The sequence below is a fragment of the Heterocephalus glaber genome, unplaced genomic scaffold (assembly GCF_053883595.1).
Source record: "Heterocephalus glaber isolate CG9 unplaced genomic scaffold, H.glaber_assembly_v1.0 deba00001662, whole genome shotgun sequence".
Lineage (NCBI taxonomy): Eukaryota > Metazoa > Chordata > Mammalia > Rodentia > Bathyergidae > Heterocephalus > Heterocephalus glaber.
Genome location: NW_028258403.1, coordinates 5463724 through 5482144, shown reverse-complemented (window position 1 = coordinate 5482144; position 18421 = coordinate 5463724). Strand labels below are relative to the sequence as shown.

Here is an 18421-nt window from a genome sequence, read left to right as displayed (position 1 = left end):
TATAGAGATATAGAGAAGGAATTATTTTGAAAAGGCATAGCAAGCACCAGAACTAAACTAATTCAGAGATACTGAAACTATCAGGCTAGGAATTTCAAACTATGATTCACCCCTGTAATCCCAGAACTCTGGGAGGCTAAGGCAGGAGGATGGCAAATTATCCACTCAGTGAGATCCTGTCTCAAAATAAAAATCAAAAAGGGATAAACCAATCACAGTGGTGCATGCCTGTAACCCCAGCACACAGGAGGCTGAGGTCAGGGGATCACTGCATATTTCAGACCAGCCTGTGCTACATAGTGAGTTCAAGGTCAGCCTGAACTACTGAGTGAGATCCTGTCTCAAAAACAAAAATTGGGCAGGCAGGGAGGGAGGTGGGCTAGAAATGTAGGTCTATGCTAGGACCTGAGTTCAGTATCCAGTACTGCAATAAATTAATAAGTAAATAATCCTACAATCATTATGCTATGGGCTTTAAAGGAAAACGTGGACAACATGCTAGAACAGGAGAGTAATGTGAACACAGAACTGAAAATACTAGAAAGAACTAAAGAAAATAAAAATAGAAATAAAAAACACTGAAACAATGAAGACTGCCTGATGGGCTCCAGGCATCAAAAGACTGGACAAGGCTAAGGAGAGAATCAATGAGCTTGAAGAAATGTCAAAAGAAATTTCCAAAACTGAAATGCAAAGAAGAAAAAGAACATAATATCCATGAACTGCAGAACCATTATAAAAGGTGTAACATACACATAATAAGAATACCAGATAAAAAGAAATGTGTGAAGCAACAATGACTAGGAATTTCCTAAAACTGGCTGGACATGGTGGCATGTGCTTTGGGGAGGCTGAGAAAGAGGGATTGCCTCGAGTTCAAGGTCAACCTGAATTATATATCGAGATCCTGTCTCGAAAAAGAGAATTTTCCCAAACTAATGATGAATACCAAACCGATCCAGGAAACTCAAAGAACAGCAAACATGACAGATACCAAACAAACACACAAAAATACAGCAGAACACTGGCATATCATATTCAAACTGCAGATAATCAAAGACATATAAAAAATTGAAAGCAAGCAGTAAGGTAGGAAACTGTTTAATAGAGGAGGAAAGAATTACATTAACATCCATTCAGAAAGCATTCAAACAAGGGAGTGGGGTGAAATATTGAGTTGAAGGAGAAAAAAACCCTTCAAATCTAATATTCTGTGTTCAGCAAAATTACCCTTCAAAAAAGAATAAACATTTTCTAAAAAAAAAAAAACCTGAGGAAATCTGACTTCCCTTGCAAGATGTGTTAGAAGGAACTCTTTAGAAAGAATGAAATAATACAGGTCAGAAACTCAAATCTACACAAAGGAAGAAGAATGTTAAAGAATAAATGAAGGAATTATATAACTAGAATTTCACACATGTCCAACTTATAATTAGCAATAAATTGCGACTCAGATAAACCTCATTGGCTACCATACTGCCACCGTGCCAAGCTATGTCCAACTTACAGTACTTTTGGACTAGGGGTCTCAGCAGCAATTAAATGCATGGATTCCCTCAGAGGACTGATCTCGGACTGGGGACAATGTGAGCCATTAGGTCTAGGAGTAGAAGAAATGGCCCAAAAGACTGTGCAGTTTCATTAAATCTTTGTAGTCAAGGCAAGTAACTAAATCAATCAACACAGTACACACTATGTGCTAAGTTTGGTCCTTGGTGATGGAATGAGTGGGAGACACTAGAAAAGATGACAAGAAGATAGGAAGAATAGTACGTTTGTTAAGTTTGCTTTAGCTGTGTGTAAAACAGATATGTGAAAAAGGAAACTTTTTAATTTTATTTTATTTGTATTTACTTGCAGTACTGGGGATTGAAACCCAGGGTCTTCCGACTGAGCTACATCCCCAGCCCTTTTGATTATTTTATTTTGAAGACCGGGTACAGTATCTGAAAAGTGCCCCAGCTGAACTCTTAACTTCCGATCCTCCTACTTGAGCCACCTCTTTATGGGGATCACAGATGCGGGCCAACACCCTGGCAAAATGTAATTTAAAACTACATGAGACAGGAAAGAGATAATACAGAAAAGCACAACTATCATCCAGAGAAAAGGAGGCTAACAACTTGATGCTTTTCAATTTTTTTTTTTTTTTTTTTTTTGGATAGTACTAAGGATTCAACCCACGAGTTCTAAAATAAGCTACATCCCCCACCCCACCCCACTCCGCTGCACTGAGGTTTTTTTTGTATTTGGGGGTAAGGTTTCTCTACTTGCCAGGCTAACCTCGACCTTGCAAGGTCCCTGCCTCAGTCTTTGGGGTAGCTGAGATTACCGGCATGCACGCCACGCCCTGCTCCAAATTTTCTAATTTTTATTTTATTGCATTCACAAATTCCTTCATCCTTTCACGATGCTGGGGCTCAAACTTAGGCCTTCTCTCCTGCTAGGCCAGCCCTGTACCACTGAACATCACCCCAGCTGTTATTTTATTTTTTAAAGGCGAGCGCCCCCTTCTGTTTCGAGAAAGGAAACTTCTAATTCTTACTGAAGTAGCGCGACTCAGGAAAGGCTTCGGAAACGCTGCTTCCCTAGCGGGTATTTAAGGAACCCTATTTCCAGAAGAAGGTGACAGAGAAGGCAGGCACCGTGATCCCCAATTTACAGATTACAAATTGAGTCTCCAGAGCTAAGTAATTTTTCTGCAGGCCCCAGGAAGGCAGAAGCTACAAAGGTCAGCGAACAGACCCACCACAATCCCGAAACCCCCATTTACTAGGGACCCCGCAGGAGTAAAGAGTCGTACCAGACCTCCTGGGCTCCACCTTATGACATCACGCCACATTTTCCTCTCTCTAATCGTCCATTGGCTCATTTCTGCTGACTTCTTCCAGAGCACCGGAAACCAGTCTCAGAACCGGAAGTAAGGTCTCTCGAATTCCTGACAGCGGCAGCATTTAAAGTTGAGCGATCAGGTGCTTTGGCCGACGGCCTGTTTCTCCATTCAGGGTCTACCCGAACCAGGAGGACACTCCATACCTCTAGTGCCCTATGGAGAGGGCTGAGGCTGATCGCAAAGTATCCGGCGCGGAACAAAAGACGCAACACTCCGAGAGGTGCCGGACGCCCCGCCCCTAGAGAAGGGTTTAGAAGTCTCCCCCGGGGAAGGCACCCGAAGACCTCCCCGGGGCGTAGCCCGCCGATCATGGCCACGCCCCAGGGGGCCGGTTCCGCCACTTGGCGCTTGGCGGCCGCAGCCTGCTGGCGAGTGGTGCGCGGACGCTGCGTGGAGCATTTCCCGCGAGTCCTGCAGTTTCTGCGCTCCCTGCGCGCGGCCGCCCCCGGCTTGGTTCGCTACCGGCACCACGAGCGCTTGTGTATGGGCCTACAGGCCAAGGTATTGGAGCGCGGAGAATCTGGAAAGGGGCGGGGTGCGAGGACCTGTGGAGGGCTATCAGGTTGGGGGTGAGACTAGTTGGAAAGGGTCGCTTGCCCGAAACGGGCTTCTGAGCTCAGTACCGTGTAGATGGTGGTGGAGATGATCCTGCAAGGCCAGCCTTGGGCTCAGGTTCTGAGTGTCCTGAATCGCCACTTCCCAGAGTCTGCACCTGCACCGCCCGACCCGAGAGCTGTGAGTAATCCCTGGAACAAGCCCTAACCACAGTTACACTTAGTGCAACAAAGTGGCCCCTTCTCCGGACCACTGGATCCTGCTGTCCCCAACTCTTATGCCTTCCATACCCTTCCTCAACAGACAAAGCGGGATCTGAGGAAGATTTTGGAGGCACGGGAAACCTTTTGCCAGCACGTGAAGCAACTGTCAGAAGCCCCTGTGGATTTGGCCTCAAAGCTGCAGGTGAGACTGGCTGGTTTGCAGGTTATTAGGTGGCTCCTGTTTTTATCCTCCTCTTCTGACCTTCTTTTCCACTCAGCAGGAGCTTGAACAAGAGTATGGGGATCCCTTTCTGGCAGCCATGGAAAAGCTGTTTTTTGAATACTTGTGTCAGCTAGAGAAAGCACTGCCTGCAGTAGAGGCACAGCAGGTTTTGTTGGGGCAAAGCACAAGGGCAGAGTGTGGGGTGATTGTATCAAAAGCTGTGGTCTTCATACATCTGCCTCCCCACAGCTTCAAGATGTGCTGAGTTGGATGCAGCCTGGAGTTTCTATCACCTCTTCTCTTGCCTTGAGCCAGTATGCTGCAGACATGGGGTGGCCGCTTCCAGGTACCAGGACCATCTGGCAACTAGCAATTTAGGGAGGTAGTGTTTAGCCTGACATCATCTGAGTCAGCCCACTGGAAGTTACATGGGCCTGAAGAGTATCTGTTCTCTTTATAAGGAACCTCATGTTTTTCTTTCAGATCCCTTTGTTTCTGGCTCAGTGAACTTGACTGAGCCCATGGAACAGAATCATTCTCAGCAATCAAGACCAGCTCTCCACAGTCCTCTGCCAAAAGCCAAGCCCAGCCCTCAGGGACCAGCTTCAAGGAAGCATCCCGAATCTTTAGCTGGCCACCACTTCAATCTGGCCCCGCTAGGCCAGCGAAAACTCCAGTCCCGATGGACATCTGCAACGGGCAGCTATAAAGAGCGCCCCACGGTCATGCTGTTGCCCTTCAGGAATCTGGACCCACCAAGCCAAGTCATAGCTAAACCTGAGAGCAGGGAAGAGCATGGGATACACACAGCAGACACAGCCTGTGTGGGCACAAGAGCAGCCTTCACTGGCAAGTCAAAGAGTCCATCTCAGGTCCTGGGGGAACGGGCACTGAAGGAGAACCCACCTGCATCGTCAGCCTCAGAGCCAACAGAGTGAGTAGAAGGGTTGCTTCTCCCTGCTAGGAGCACATTCTTTGCCTTCTTTCCCTTTACCCTTGGCTTGCTTCCCTCTCAGGAATTGCTTGGATTGCTACATGAACCCTCTGAGACTGTCATTATCACCTCCCAAGGCCAAGAAGCCAGGTAGGTGTGCTGAGTAGGGATTAGATTAGCCAGGATTCAGCTCAGTGGCACCGAAACTGCCTCACAAGGGAAAGGTTGTGAGTTTGATCCATGGTACCAAAAATAAATAAATTAACGGGATTGGATCAGACAGCCTCTTTCCACGGGCCTGTGTTCACCTAGAAAGAGAAATTTGCTTCTGGTTTCCTTCCTACAGCATGTTCTCCATTTCTGACCACCTCAGTCATTACCATAGGAGACTTGGTTTTGGACTCTGAAGAGGAAGAAAATAGCCAGAGGGAAGGAAAGGTGAGTAGCAAGGAGCAGAAAGCTGGGGCAAAGGATGGGCAGAAGAACATGACTGAGAATGAGAAGCCCACAGGCTCCAGAATAAGAGCTGCGGAAATCATTTCCATGATGGAAACACCACCACCTCCCCCTGCTCCCTTCTCTACAGGAGTCTCTGGGAAACTATCAGAAGACAAAGTATGATACCCTGGTCCCCACCTTCTGTGAATACCTCCCCACCTGTGGCTCCAGTTCCGTGCTTGCTCCTTCCCCTGACTGCACAGACAGCTCTAGACCCCTGTGAAACCACTGGAATACCGTCTGCCCTCTGTCCACCTGTTTTCTCAGCTCTGCAGTCAGCTTAGTGGGAATGAAGTGGAAGCCCAGCCTTGGGTTGCCTGAATTCATGCTAAAAGCGGTGTAATGCTTGATAATTAAATTTTGGATTTGTCACACTGTCTTGATGTGGGGAAGGGAAACTAAGGCTTCCATGGGTCAGCAGAGGTCACTCCTTAGAACTGGCCTCCCTAGAGCTGGAGGAGCCCTTTGCCTTTTTCCTTGCTTGGAAAGTGTTACGGGTGCAGAGAAGGGTTATCTTGGTGATCCCAGGGAGTCAGTGCAGTTCCTAACTAACCACCCTGGAGAAGCACCCAGGTCAGCGACTAGCATCTGTTTAAAGTCCATGAGGGCCAGGGATTTAGTTCAGTGGTTCCGTCGCCTGCCTCGCAAGCGCAAGGACCCGAGTTCAATCCCTGGTACCAAAAAAAAAAAAAAAAAAAATTAGAGCACACTTAAAGTCCATGAGCTCTCTATTGGGAGAGCTCTCTCTTTATTGAGGTGTTTTAATTATGTGAACATTTGAACTTGAGATACCTGAGGATGTAATTTAATGAGACTAGTTAAGAAAACAATTGTATTGTAGGTGTGTACCACCACACCCAACTAATTAAGGTTTTTACTTTTAAGGCAAACTTTAGAATCTTGTACCAGGTCTTTTTTAGGTTAACAGTCTTAATAAGAATCAAATGATAGTTTTAGATCTCTTACAAATTTAGGAAACTGTGTTAATGACCACAAATAGGTTTATACCAATGCATAAGTGTATCTCATCCATACAACGAAATGCTTATTTAGTTAAATCCAAAAGATGTAGATCACATTTTAATTTGTAGGATTGAATTGTATTAAATACAAATAGCAGAGATATCAGGAAGTTTTGATTATTTTGTATGTTTAAAGTCCTAATATAATGTATATTGTATAAAAGAGATCACTTACTGGTTACTATGTTTCAAACCTATGTATTTTTAGTTTTATAAACTTTGTGCATTTACACGGCACATCCCAGCATAGGCTTAGTTATGTTTGTTTTTGTATCAGGCAAAAGACATGGCATTTAGTGTCATTAAAAGAGGGTAAGTTTAAGTCAAAGTCTACAGAACAACTGTTAAGCTGTGTCTGTGAGCAGTGGATGTTACTCCAATTCACCATTTACTTCTGTTGTATTAAGACCTTCATACTCACTGCCAGGCATGGTGGTGCACGCCTATAATCCCAGTACTGGGCAGGCTGAAGTGGAGGATCACTGCAGGTTTGAGAGCAGCCATGGATACATAGTAAGTTCAAGACCAGCCTGAACTACATAGTGAGCCCCTTTCTCAAAAACAACAACAACAACAAAAAGACTTCCATCCCCATATTTTTGTTTATATATATTTTTTAAACCATGAGAATATTTATTTTTTATTTATTTTTTTTGGTACCAGGGATCAAACTTGGGTCCTTGCGCTTGCGCAGCAGGCAGCGAAACCACTAAGCTAAATCCCTGGCTCCAGAATATTTATTTTGCAAGTGCTTAATTCTTTTGCCACAATTTCCCCACATTTTTAGACAATATCTTTCCTCCCTCCCCAGGCTTTTAATCATTAGAATTTGTCAGAAGTTAAAAGGAAAAAACACATTCTTTCAGCTGAATAAATAACACATTTAATTTAAAGATTAGGAACTCTTTGAATATCGAGAATTAAAGCTGCTGGGGGTCATTTATTTGTAGATCCCAAGGTACCCTCAGTTCTAATTGAGAAAATATCTCCTATAAACTGTAACAAAACTCTCATCTCAAAACACTGAAATTTTTTATAAATTGTATCCATACTCAATAGTTTTACAATATCTGGAAAGGTACTAGATTTTTAGAAATAGCATGGACATACCTCTACATTCAGCAAACAGAGCTTATTATCAATGTGACAATACCTGAAACCCAGTCACCTGTGTAGAAGTCTGCCCTATCTTCCCCCCTCATAAATTCACTGTTAAACCCCAGATTCTTAGCCAGTGAATGCCAGGCAGAGCTTGTTTATTCTCAGTGTTATTGTGCAATTAGGTGTCTATTCAGAAAGTCCTTACCTATGCCTCTGTCTTCAAGAGTTTTACTTATTTTATCTTCCAGCAGATTAAGTGTTTCTGTGCTAACATTTTGATCTTTGGTCTATTTTGGTTTTACTTTAGTACATGGTTAGAGATCTAGCTTCAGTTTTCTGCATGTGGTTAGCCATTTTCCCAATACCATTTGTTTAAGAGGCTAACTTTGTTGTTACAATTTAAAAATTTTTTTATTAGTACACATTTGTAGTACGTAATCATCATACTTCCTGTGGGTAGTTGGTACATGTACATAACACATCTTAATTCTTTTCTTATCCCCTTCCTTCCCCTCTTCCCCCACCCCCTCCATCTCTCGGTTCCCTTCCCATTTTCAGTAGATCTGTCTCCCTATTTCCTGTCTTTAATTTGCTCTTTATTCATATTTTGTGTTTCTTATGTAAGAAATCATGCACTATTTAAACTTAGGTATCTAATTTACTTCACTTAGCATTGTTTCAAGGAGCATTTATTTTCCTACAAATGACTCATTTATCCTTCTTTATGGCAGTCTATCCTTCTTCAGTACACTCCACTTTATATAAATACTTTCTTAATCCATTCATCTACTGATAAACATGGGTATACATGTTTCACTGTAATATGATGTCTTTAACTCTCTGTGGAAGTTACCTAGAGGGGTACTAGCTGAGTTGAATAGAATTTCTAGTTTTAGTTCTTTGAGAAATCTCCATACTGATTTCTGTAATCATTTTTCTAGTTTACATTCCCACCATTTGTTCAAAGGTTTCATTCGACTCAGATATTTCTTTGTTGATTTTTTTTTTGGTCTGGTTAATCTATTTGTGACAGTGCAGTATTGAGGCCCCCTCATTATAATTGTGTTGGTGTTTATCTGATCTTTTTATGTCCAGTTGTGTTTGTTTTGTGAAGTTGGGCATGCTGATGTTTGGTGCGTATATGTTTATAATTGTCATCTTTTTCCTTTTGAATTGTTCCTTTAATATGTAGTGACTTTCTGTGCCTTTTCCGATTAGTTTTGGCTTGAAATACACTTTGTCTGAAATTAGGATAACTACTGCTTTTTGCCAAGTTCCTATTTCATGGAATATTGTTTTCCATCCTTTGATTTTTAATCTGTGAGTTTCTTTTTGGAATAAATTGTGTTTCTTGTATGTAGCATATTGTTGCATTTTGTTTCTTGATCCCTTCTGCCAATCTGTGTCTTTTAATTGAAGAACTGAGACCATTCACAATGAGAGTTATTACCATTAGGTATTGACTTATTCCTGTCATTGCATTATTTTCCTGTTGCTGATTTCTTTTTGTTTTGTTTTGTTTTAGACAGGATCTCACTTTGTAGTTCAGGCTGGCCCTGAGCTCATTATGTAGCCCAGGCTGGCCTTGAACTCAGGATGATCCTCCTGCCTCAGCCTCCCAAGTGCTGGGATTACAAGCATTTGCCACCACACCCGGCTAAACCACAAAATTTAAAAGTAAATTTACTGATCAGGCAAGATATTCCCCAATGGGCCCTTGTCAACTTTTCGCAGGGTATCTGGAAGGCTTGATATTTTCTTTGACATCCTGAGACAGGAGTCAACCTTAGCTTTGCAATTTGCCAGGACCCAGTGCAGGCTATGTGTAACCCAGCAGCCGCGTGCGCACCGATACTTAGCCCGACTTATTCTCTGTACCAACCTGGGTTTAGGCTTAAGCTTGAGCTCAGCCTGGCAGTCCAGACCTTTCTGCTTTGTCTTTATCTTTTTGGCAGTGTCCCACCCCCACCCCAGCATTGACACTAATAGTTTTATCCCAGTTCTCTTTCTCTTGTGCATACTTGGCATGACCTTGACCTTGGAGTTTAACCTATCTTGTTGCTGCTGTGGGGGAGACACACCATGGCAACTGCGCTCTTATACAGGTTTGTTGTTTTTTTGTATGGTACGGGGGATCAAACTCGGGGGATCAAACTCGGGGGATCAAACTCGTGTCCTTGCGATTGTGAGGAATGCAACGGAACCACTGAGCTAAATCCCTGAGCCCATACAAACTTTTTTTTAAATTATGCTGTTTACTAACAATATTTTCCCTAATTTGGGGGGGTTGGGGACCCTAGGCAAAACTAGAGGAGCCACTCACCAGGGAGAAAGCAAGCCAATTGGTTCAGGCATCTGCCTTTTCAGCCACGGTGGGAGCTTTGGGCAACAGTTCCCCTTGTCCAGTGCCAATTGTTCTAAGCACAGATTAACAGGTAGACAAATAGAGGAGATGCTTAAGACACAATAAATCGGTAAATCAGAGTGTACTTGAGATGTTCTGGCCAAGTTGGATTATAATAAGCCGTTTTCTCTTAGTTTCAGGTTGATAACTATAAAGTCTAGTCAGAATTCTCCCTGGGGAGGGCTGGGGATTTAGCTCAGTGGTTCCTCTGCCGGCTGCCTCCCAAGCACAAGGACTTCAGTTCAATCCCCTGTACCAAAAAAAAAGAAAGAATTCCCCCTAGGGAATACCAGTTAATACTTTGGTTATTTTAACAATAGAGAGGGAGGGAGGGTGTCAGTATGGAGGGGAGAGGCCAGGAGGGTTCTCTGCTGGAGAAGGCTGGAGGCTGAACTGAGGACTGAGAGTGGTCAAAAGAAAGGCCAAGGACATCAGTGTCAGAACCTGTGTCAAGAAAAGTGGCCTGTGAGAGGATTTAGAAAGGCAGAGGTGGCAGCCCTCCCACCGCTGGGAGCCTGTGACAAGACCATGAAGGCTTGAATGTAAGGGACCTTTGAGTCTTTGCCCTGATTGTGACAGAATAAGTCCAATTGCAATCTGGCGTTATAATTTCGAGTTCCATTACGGGGCCAAAACTCCTGATCTGGGAGTTTATATTGAGACCAGGGAGTATTGGATAGGAAAATGAGACATTTCTTCTTTGGAGTTTGAGGATCAAATCTAGACCTGTTCTTAAGAGTACAGCCCAGGGCTTTCAGCCAGAACCACCATCTTCTAGTAATTTGCCACAGTGACAAAGGGAAAGAGAAGAGGAAGCTGATACGTATTCTCTAGACCTTTCAGAAAACATAGGGTTGTTCTTTTAGCCACAAACATACTCATCTACAAAAAGGATGATATAGCCATCAAGGGAATTCCTATTCAAAAAGGAATGCTACCATGGCAAAACTGGAAGCATCTACAGGATGCTGTTGGCATTGTTGTAAACAAGCAAGTTAATGGCAAGATTCTTGCCAAATTTGGTAAGATTCTTGGCAAAAGAATTAATGTGCATATTGAGCATATTAAGCACCCTAAAAACTGAGGTAGCTTTCTGAAACGTATCAAGGAAAATGAAAAAAAAAGAAGAAAGCCAGCTATTCCCCTTCTTGTTATCTCCCTGAAATTAAAAAAGCATCACACCACAGCAATATATGCACACCCATGTTTATAGCAGCACAGTTTATAATAACTAAATCTTGGAAACAGCCCTAATGCCCATCAACCAATGAATGGATAAAGATGTGCTCTTTTTATACAATGGAGTACTACTTTGCCGTAAAGAAGGACAAACTTGAGACATTTCTAGGTAAATGGATGCATCTTGAAACCATACTCTTCAGTGAAATAAATGGGACACACGTGTAATATCATATGATTTCTCTGGCATGAGAAACCGAAAGGGTAAATAAGGGTAAATGTATAAGAGATACTGTGAAATAGGAAGAAAATGTTAAAATGGGAAGGGGAAATAGGGGGAAGAGGGAAAAAAGGAAAAAAAAAAAGAATAGAAGGAAGAAGTGGAAACAGCTATTGTAAATAAGGAGGGGAAGAGGGATTGAAGGGAGAGGAGGGTAATGGGAAAAGAATCAAAATATATCATGTACAGGTACAAATTCCCTATGATGAATGTTACCATTATGTATATCTAAAATGTACCAATAAAATTAATTTTAAAAAAGAAGCCAAAGAGAAAGGTTCCTGGATTCAACTGAAGTGCAACCTGCTCAACCCAGAGAAGCACACCTTGTGAGAATCAATGGGGAGGAACCTGAGCTGCTGGGCTTTACTCTCTATAAATTCATGGCATAAGCTGGGGACGTAGCTCTGCTGTTCAGCACCTAATAAGTGGTTAAGGTGTTTTAACCCCAGGCTCAATACCCACTACTGCTTAAAAATGAAGAAAGGTGCTCACCTATCGGAGCAGCAATGCACCAGATATAGCTCCTCGCCCACTGGGCCTGCTCACCCACACCCCTGCGAGCTCTGGCAGAGGCACATCACCCGGGACCACCATGTAATTCTGAATTGTGTCTGATAATGGAGAACTGCAAGACAAGTCCCCAGCACCTCCTGTGCAAATGAGCAGTACCATTTTTAGAACTGGAGGCAGAGAGGAAAAAAGCCCAGGAATAAAATCATATCCATACTCTTAGGCACAGAGAAAGGAGTTGCGGGGGGGCGGGGCGGAGAATAGCCAGAAATTTCTCCTCTGTATGATTTGAGTGCACCAACCATAGTGGGTTTGATGCTGTTACTGGAGAATTTATTGGTATTCCGTAACAGAAGGATCAATTATTACAGACCTCAAAATCACAAAACTGGAACAAAAGAATCCACAGGCTATGCTGGACATCTTAAAGTTCTAAGTCTGTAACATAGTGATGTGGAAATATCTGACTTTTACTCCTGCTGAACACCAAAGGATCAGCAACATCAGTGATGGTAGCTGGTGAAGAAGATGATGATGAAGAGCTGCTCCTCCTGTCATGGCCCCATAACCAGATCATACAACATCAGTTTACACAGGATCTGTAATTGACCCTATCCCTCCACCGGTTGGCGATGCTCATGTTGATAGTGGTGCCAGGTCTTCAGACAAATAGAAAAATAAGTGCTGGGCGTGGTGGCACATGCCTGTAATCCCAGAACTCAGGAGGCTGAGACAGGAGGATTGCCACAAGTTCAAGGCCAGCCTGGGCTACATGGTGAGTTCAAGGCCAGCCTCAACTACATAGCAAGACCCTATCTCAACCAAAAAGAAAAGAAAAGCAACAAAAACTAAGACCAAAATGACAGATAAAATGATTATGGAGAAATTAAGAACAATTGGGAGCATAGGTCACCCTAAGAAAAAATATACAAAATATGAACAAAATCAGACAAGGGGCTTCTAGTACAGTTTTCACTGCTGCTGATGTAGCTCTGGGTCAGGAAGTTGCTGTCAGATTAATTTACAGAAACAGCCAAAGAAGGAGTCGATCATTAATGAGATTCTAGTGATGAAGAATCCCAACATAGTTACTTTCTTGGACAGTTACCTGCTGACAGATGAGTTGTTTGTAGTTACAGAGTACCTGGCTGTGGGTCACTTACTGATGTCATGGAAACCTGCATGGATGAAGCACAGGTCACTGCTACATGGAGAGAAGCAGGCATTGGAGTTGTTACATGCTAATCAAGTGAACCACAGAGACATCAGAAGTGACAATGTGCTTTTGGGAATGGAAGAATCAGCTAAATTTACTGACCTTGTTTTTTGTGTCCAGATCACCCCTGAGCAGATCAAATCCAGTATCATGGTTGGAACCCATTACTGGATGGCACCAGAGGTGGTTACATGGTCTTTAGGTTTCATGACTATTGAGATGGTCAAAAGACCCTCTCTGTACCTTAATGAAATCCCTTGAGAGCCTTGTACCTGATAGCAACTAATGGAACCCCAGAAATTCAGAATCCAGAAAACTTTCTCTAATATTTTGGGATTTCTTAAATCAGTGTTTGGAAATGGATGTGGAGAAAAAGAGGTTCAGCCAAAAAAATTTTACAGCATCCCTTCATTCCCTCCTGAAACTGGCCAAACCATTATGGAGCTTGATATCACTGATTGTGAGCCTGGGCAACATAGTAAGACCCTGTCTCAAAAAAAAAAACAAAAAAAACAAAAAAAAAAACCCCAAAAAACCATAAGGTCTAAGCATGATTTTTTTTTTTTTTTTTTTTTTGGTACCGGGGATTAAGCATTATATTCTTGGGAAAATGGCTCTGGGCCTTTTCTTAAGAGTCTTATTCATTAATTTTTTATAAGATCAAAATGAATATTTACTAATATGTGATAAAGAAATATATTTTTATTTTAAAATTTTAAATGTATCTTCTCAGCCCTACCCCTTTCTCAAAGATAATCAATATTCTAATGGGGAAAAAATAAGAACCAAGATACATCATGTACAGGTACAAGCACCCAAATGTAAATGTATACCTAAAATGTACCAATAAAAGAATTTAAGCAAAAAAAAATAATCAATATTCTGAGATATGTATACTTCTAATATTTTCTCTGCCTGTATATATATATATATATATATATATATATATATGCATATAGAAATGGATATGTAATTATATGTTCCTTAAAGAATTATATGTTCTTTAGATCTTTCCATGTCAGTGTATACACTATTATAGGATATATCTATACTCCTTGGATGTGCCACAGTTTAGTAATTTTGTTGTTGTGCCTTACAGGATTGAACCCAGGGTCTTCACTCAGGTGCATCCCAGCCCTTTTATTCTTTTTATTTTTTTTATTTTTTTATTTTGAGATACTCTTGCTAAGCCACTAAGTTGCTCAGGCTGAGCTCAAACTTAGGATCCTCCTGCCTCAGCCTCCCAGAATGCTGGGATGACAGGCCTGCGCCCCCATGCCCAGCTAGTAATTTTCTCATTAATACATGTTACTAGGCTATTTCTAATGGTACGCTTTTACCACGGTGCTGCAGAAATCCTCACTGTACTTCAGATACATGACCAAATTTTTTTTCTAAGTTATTTTCATAGAAATAGAATTATCTAGTTGAAAAGTCTTTGCATGTAAAATATTTTTAATTAATTTTATTTTATTCCATTCCTCCCCTCAAGCCCTCTTCCCTCCCTGTGTACAGAAGTGCATGTAAAATATTAAAATTAATAAAGTGAGTAATTTGTAGACAACATGGAATTGCAAATTATAAAAGACTACTGAAAACCCCACTATAAGAGACTACTGAAAACCCTGGCCATGTGTTGGTCTCCTATGAGACAGTATGACATCTGAGAGATAGGAGAGAGAAAGAGAACAAAAGGCACAGAGACAGAGACTTGAGAGAAGCTGGGTCATGGGCTGATCTATGCTGCTTTGGGCAGCAAAGATGAAAGACACCAAGGACATCCAGTGTTTATTCATTAAACACATGGGAAGGAGGGGAACTGGGCAGGCCTCAGAACACCTGCTGATAGCAAGTATCACAGGCAGGGACACTAGCATGTCTTGACTGAAGAGAACAATTAATTCAGAGGAGAAGAATTTAGTTGGAGTCAAGTTGACTTTGGCTGGATATGAACTCAGCAAGGTTCTGTTACTTTTAATGTACTATAGCCAAATTATGGAGGGGCAAGAAGCTTGTGCCACTTATAACCTGCTAATACTGGGCAGAGATGTCTGCTACAACAAACCTGCCAATTTTTCAGGAAGATCTTTTCTTAAATTATCATATATTGTCATCATCACTTTATAAAAGGATATTTTAATACCTAAATATATTTAGTTTCAAAAAAATCTCACAGTTATTTTCTCATTTTACCAGACTATTTGTAATTTTTACATAGACTAGCACAGGATGGGGTAGAAACATGAAACTCACTATTGTAATATATTCTTTTGCATTCAGGTAGGTAAATCCAAAAGAGTTGCTTTTGCCTTTTTGAAAATGTCTTTGTACTGAATCATTCTTCTGTTCAAGAACTTTACTAAGTCCTTTCTTCATGCTGGTGTGTGTGGAAGCGCTAAGTCAAATCCTATGTTACTTTGTGAGCTACTGCCTGAGTGGCATTGAGTCCTAGTACTAGCCCCGTCAGACCAAGGCACACAGAGTGCAGGGCTAACAGGTGGGCTGTGGGCCCAAACAGCCTTTGTTTAGACTCACTTTCTCCTTTTGATTTCATAGCATGCTGTTTAATCTTTCTAAATCCTATCTTGCTTATCTATATAATAGGAATAGTAGTAATACATAGCTGATAAATTTTGGGGAGGAAGCGGTGCATGGTGGAACACACCTATAGTCCCAGCACTCAGGAGGCCGGGCAGGAGGATCTCATGTTCAAGGCCACCCTGGACTACATAGTGAGTTGAAGGCCAGTCTGGACTACTATGTAGTGAGACTGGGTCTCAGAAAACCAAACCAGGGCCAGTGATGTAGCTCAGTGGCACAGAGACTGCCTGGCAGGCACAAGGTCCTGAGTTCGATTCTGAAGCAGAAAAAAACAAAACAAAACAAAACAAACAACATGATCATCAGTGTATTAAGCCTTTCCACAAATATTTATTGGTTGATTATGTGTCAGAAACTACTTTGTGTGAATTAGAAAGATGACTTGAACATCTTTGTCCTTTAAGAAGTTGGAATGTAAATTGGAAAGTTTAACACTTAAAACAACTTGCTGTAATTGATATTAATGAAAGTCTTTATAAAGTGTTCTGGGGACAAGTTTTGGCATTATACAGGAAGTGATCTTATATTACAGGGTCTTTAAAGTTTGGGGGGTTGAGGGAGAGTACTAAAACAAGCAAAATAGTGGAAGTTAGATGAACCATGCTATGTTCATGGTCTGGGTCACTGTAGACTGTTGTGGACAGACCTTTTCTTTTCCTTTGGTACATGGCCTCAATGTTTCAGATAAACAATCTACTGCTGATCTGGATACTCAGCTCTGTTGTGGACAGACTTTTAAAAGCAAGGACAGATGGAAGATTAGATCCTTTAGAACACAACTTTTATGACTTACACAATCACTATACTATTGTGTTTGAATATCAGCAGTCCTTAGCCTATGAAAGAAGTCAGGAAGATGAGAGCTGCAATTTAGAATGTAAGAAGTTTAGAACAGACATAAAGGAATATAATGTTGAATTCCAGTGTTCAAGAATTAGTCAAGGTGGGCCGGGGATTTAGCTCAGTGGTTCCGGTGCCTGCCGCGCAAACACAAGGTCCTGAGTTCAATCCTCGGTACCAAAAACAAAACAAAACAAAACAAAAAAAAGTTCATGAAGAATTAGTCAAGGTGATTTCTGTTGTCCCTGGGATTCTTTGAATTGCCTTAATATTGATTTCTTGAATTTAAATTTATAATAGATCCAAGTAGTTCCAACTTGAAGGACTGTTTAGGACAACTCTCATTCCTGGATCATGAAAAACAAAAACAAAAAGTCTTTTTTTTTTTTTCTGAGATAGGATTTCACTATGTAGTTCAGGCTGCTGCACCTGAACTCACTATGGAGCCCAGGCAGACCTTGTACTCATGGTAATCCTCCTGCCTCAGCCTCCCAAGTCCTGGAATTACAGGCATGCGGCACCACATCTGGCTGAAAAATGTGTTTTCTATTCTTTCTTGCAGTCCTAAAAGCTCTCCATATGCTGTTCCAACAGACCATCGTGCAGAAGCCATAATGACCTTCCTATACCAAAACAATATCCCTCTACACTGTATCCTCTTCTCTCTGCTCAATCTGGGTTATAAAAGGGGGGGGGGTTGTAGGGAGAAGCTGGCCCAAGGAGTGATTGAAATGAGTGTAAAACTCATGCAACCTCTGGAGCAAAAGCAAAGGGCTCCAGGAGTGCATGGTTAAAGATAAGCACAGATCTGCAGGGCAACAGCCAAGCAGAATTTAAAAACAAAGTTACTCTCAGAGATGTTTGCTCCAGCCATTGCGTTCCTCATGCATGATAAGCTTGGTTAGCAGACCATCCTGTTCCTACCCTTTCCTCTGACCCAAACTGCTACACAGATGTTTTTCTTCTGGACCTTTGTTCTCTCATCCTTGGTCTACAATTAACCAGGGGTTACTCAGATGACTGCTATCTTCCTCAGACTTTCTCCTACTGATGAGTCTCAGTAAAGCAGTCACTCTGGGCCTCTTGGGGTTTAAACTGAACTTTGACTGTCAGTAATTTTTGGTCCTCTGTGCTACCATGGTCGCACACTGTGACATGTTGGAAATAAAATACACATTTATAATTAGGGTTAGTAAAAAATAAAGATTTAATATTTTCCTCATCCAAGTTCACAGGCATCCCAAAGAGATCCATGAAAGCTTGGTACCCCTGCTCTAGATGGTATTTCTAATGCTTTTTTCCTCCCTGCAGGAATGATGAGAAGACAGCAGCTGACTACAAGATTCTAGGCGGTTCTGTCCTCCACCTGGTGTTGGCACTGAGAGGAGGAGGTGGTCTTAGGCAATGATGAGTCTTCCCTCCACTTCACCTCCTTTTCCTTTCACTCATAATGAAGCATATATTCTCTCACTGGCTGGGACACCCAAGCCATTGCCCTCTCTCTTGGCTGCCCAGTCTTGTGTGTCTACTGGTGGGAGACTGTGAGGACCCCAGGATGCAGTGCTCCTGCCCCAAAAGGCCTTCACTGGCTATTGGGTTTTAGTTTGCAGTCCTGTGTGCTTCCCTCTCTTATGGCTGTGTCCTTGGTTGTCAATAAAATACTTCCTAGCCTCCTGGAATCTTCCTTCTGTTGCACAAAGGTGACTGAGTTCAAACTGGGCCCAGTGCTAAGCAGTTACAGCAGGTGGAAGAAGTAGGCCAGCAGAAGGGCCAGGGCTCGGAGAGGGATTGTCAGACTCCATGGTGCTGGAACTACCTCTCATTGGCTCCTGAGAGCCAATTATTGGTACCTTTTCCCTACTCCATGTTAAGTTGGTCACATAGTGTTTTTAAGTGACTGTGTCAGTCACTTGAAATTGGCCATGGTAGGAATATTACAGGAAATGGGAAACACCAGGA

At 42.1% G+C, this 18421-nt stretch overlaps 1 protein-coding gene, 1 long non-coding RNA gene and 2 pseudogenes across 7 annotated transcripts in view; 3 read left to right on the top strand and 1 right to left on the bottom strand.

Annotated features, from left to right (window-relative positions):
* LOC110345645 (uncharacterized) overlaps positions 1–2963 on the bottom strand; it is a 49012-nt gene extending 46049 nt beyond the window's left edge. Inside the window, exon 1 of the long non-coding RNA XR_002389103.2 lies at positions 2804–2963. This is a non-coding gene — a long non-coding RNA (uncharacterized LOC110345645). The remainder of the gene's footprint in view (positions 1–2803) is intronic.
* LOC101723913 (TERF1-interacting nuclear factor 2) lies at positions 2143–18137 on the top strand. Of its 6 annotated transcripts, none has more exons than XM_087197029.1 (9): positions 2143–3394; positions 3524–3628; positions 3752–3853; positions 3930–4040; positions 4124–4220; positions 4358–4808; positions 4891–4958; positions 5155–5246; positions 17774–18137. In XM_087197029.1, exons 1-9 carry the CDS (start codon positions 3203–3205, stop codon positions 17777–17779), a joined length of 1224 nt encoding a protein of 407 aa, XP_087053155.1. In that variant the 5' UTR covers positions 2143–3202; the 3' UTR covers positions 17780–18137. The 6 variants fall into 6 exon arrangements, with proteins under 6 accessions (XP_087053155.1, XP_004864155.2, XP_004864154.2 ...); XM_004864098.4 differs by lacking the exon at positions 17774–18137 and adding an exon at positions 5395–8792 and having other exon boundaries at positions 3933–4040; XM_004864097.4 differs by lacking the exon at positions 17774–18137 and adding an exon at positions 5395–8792.
* LOC110345655 (serine/threonine-protein kinase PAK 2 pseudogene) lies at positions 11900–12478 on the top strand (annotated as a pseudogene).
* LOC147822328 (serine/threonine-protein kinase PAK 2 pseudogene) lies at positions 12506–13282 on the top strand (annotated as a pseudogene).
* Positions 18138–18421: the final 284 nt, after the last annotated feature.

What these genes read in the sequence shown, in the direction of transcription:
- LOC101723913 (XM_087197028.1), top strand. Translation starts at nt 3,203, where the DNA reads ATGGCCACGCCCCAGGGGGCCGGTTCCGCCACTTGGCGCTTGGCGGCC. An exon ending in GTATGGGCCTACAGGCCAAG is followed by an intron (nt 3,395 to 3,523) that starts GTATTGGAGCGC and finishes AGTACCGTGTAG; the next exon opens with ATGGTGGTGGAGATGATCCT. An exon ending in CACCGCCCGACCCGAGAGCT is followed by an intron (nt 3,629 to 3,751) that starts GTGAGTAATCCC and finishes CTTCCTCAACAG; the next exon opens with ACAAAGCGGGATCTGAGGAA.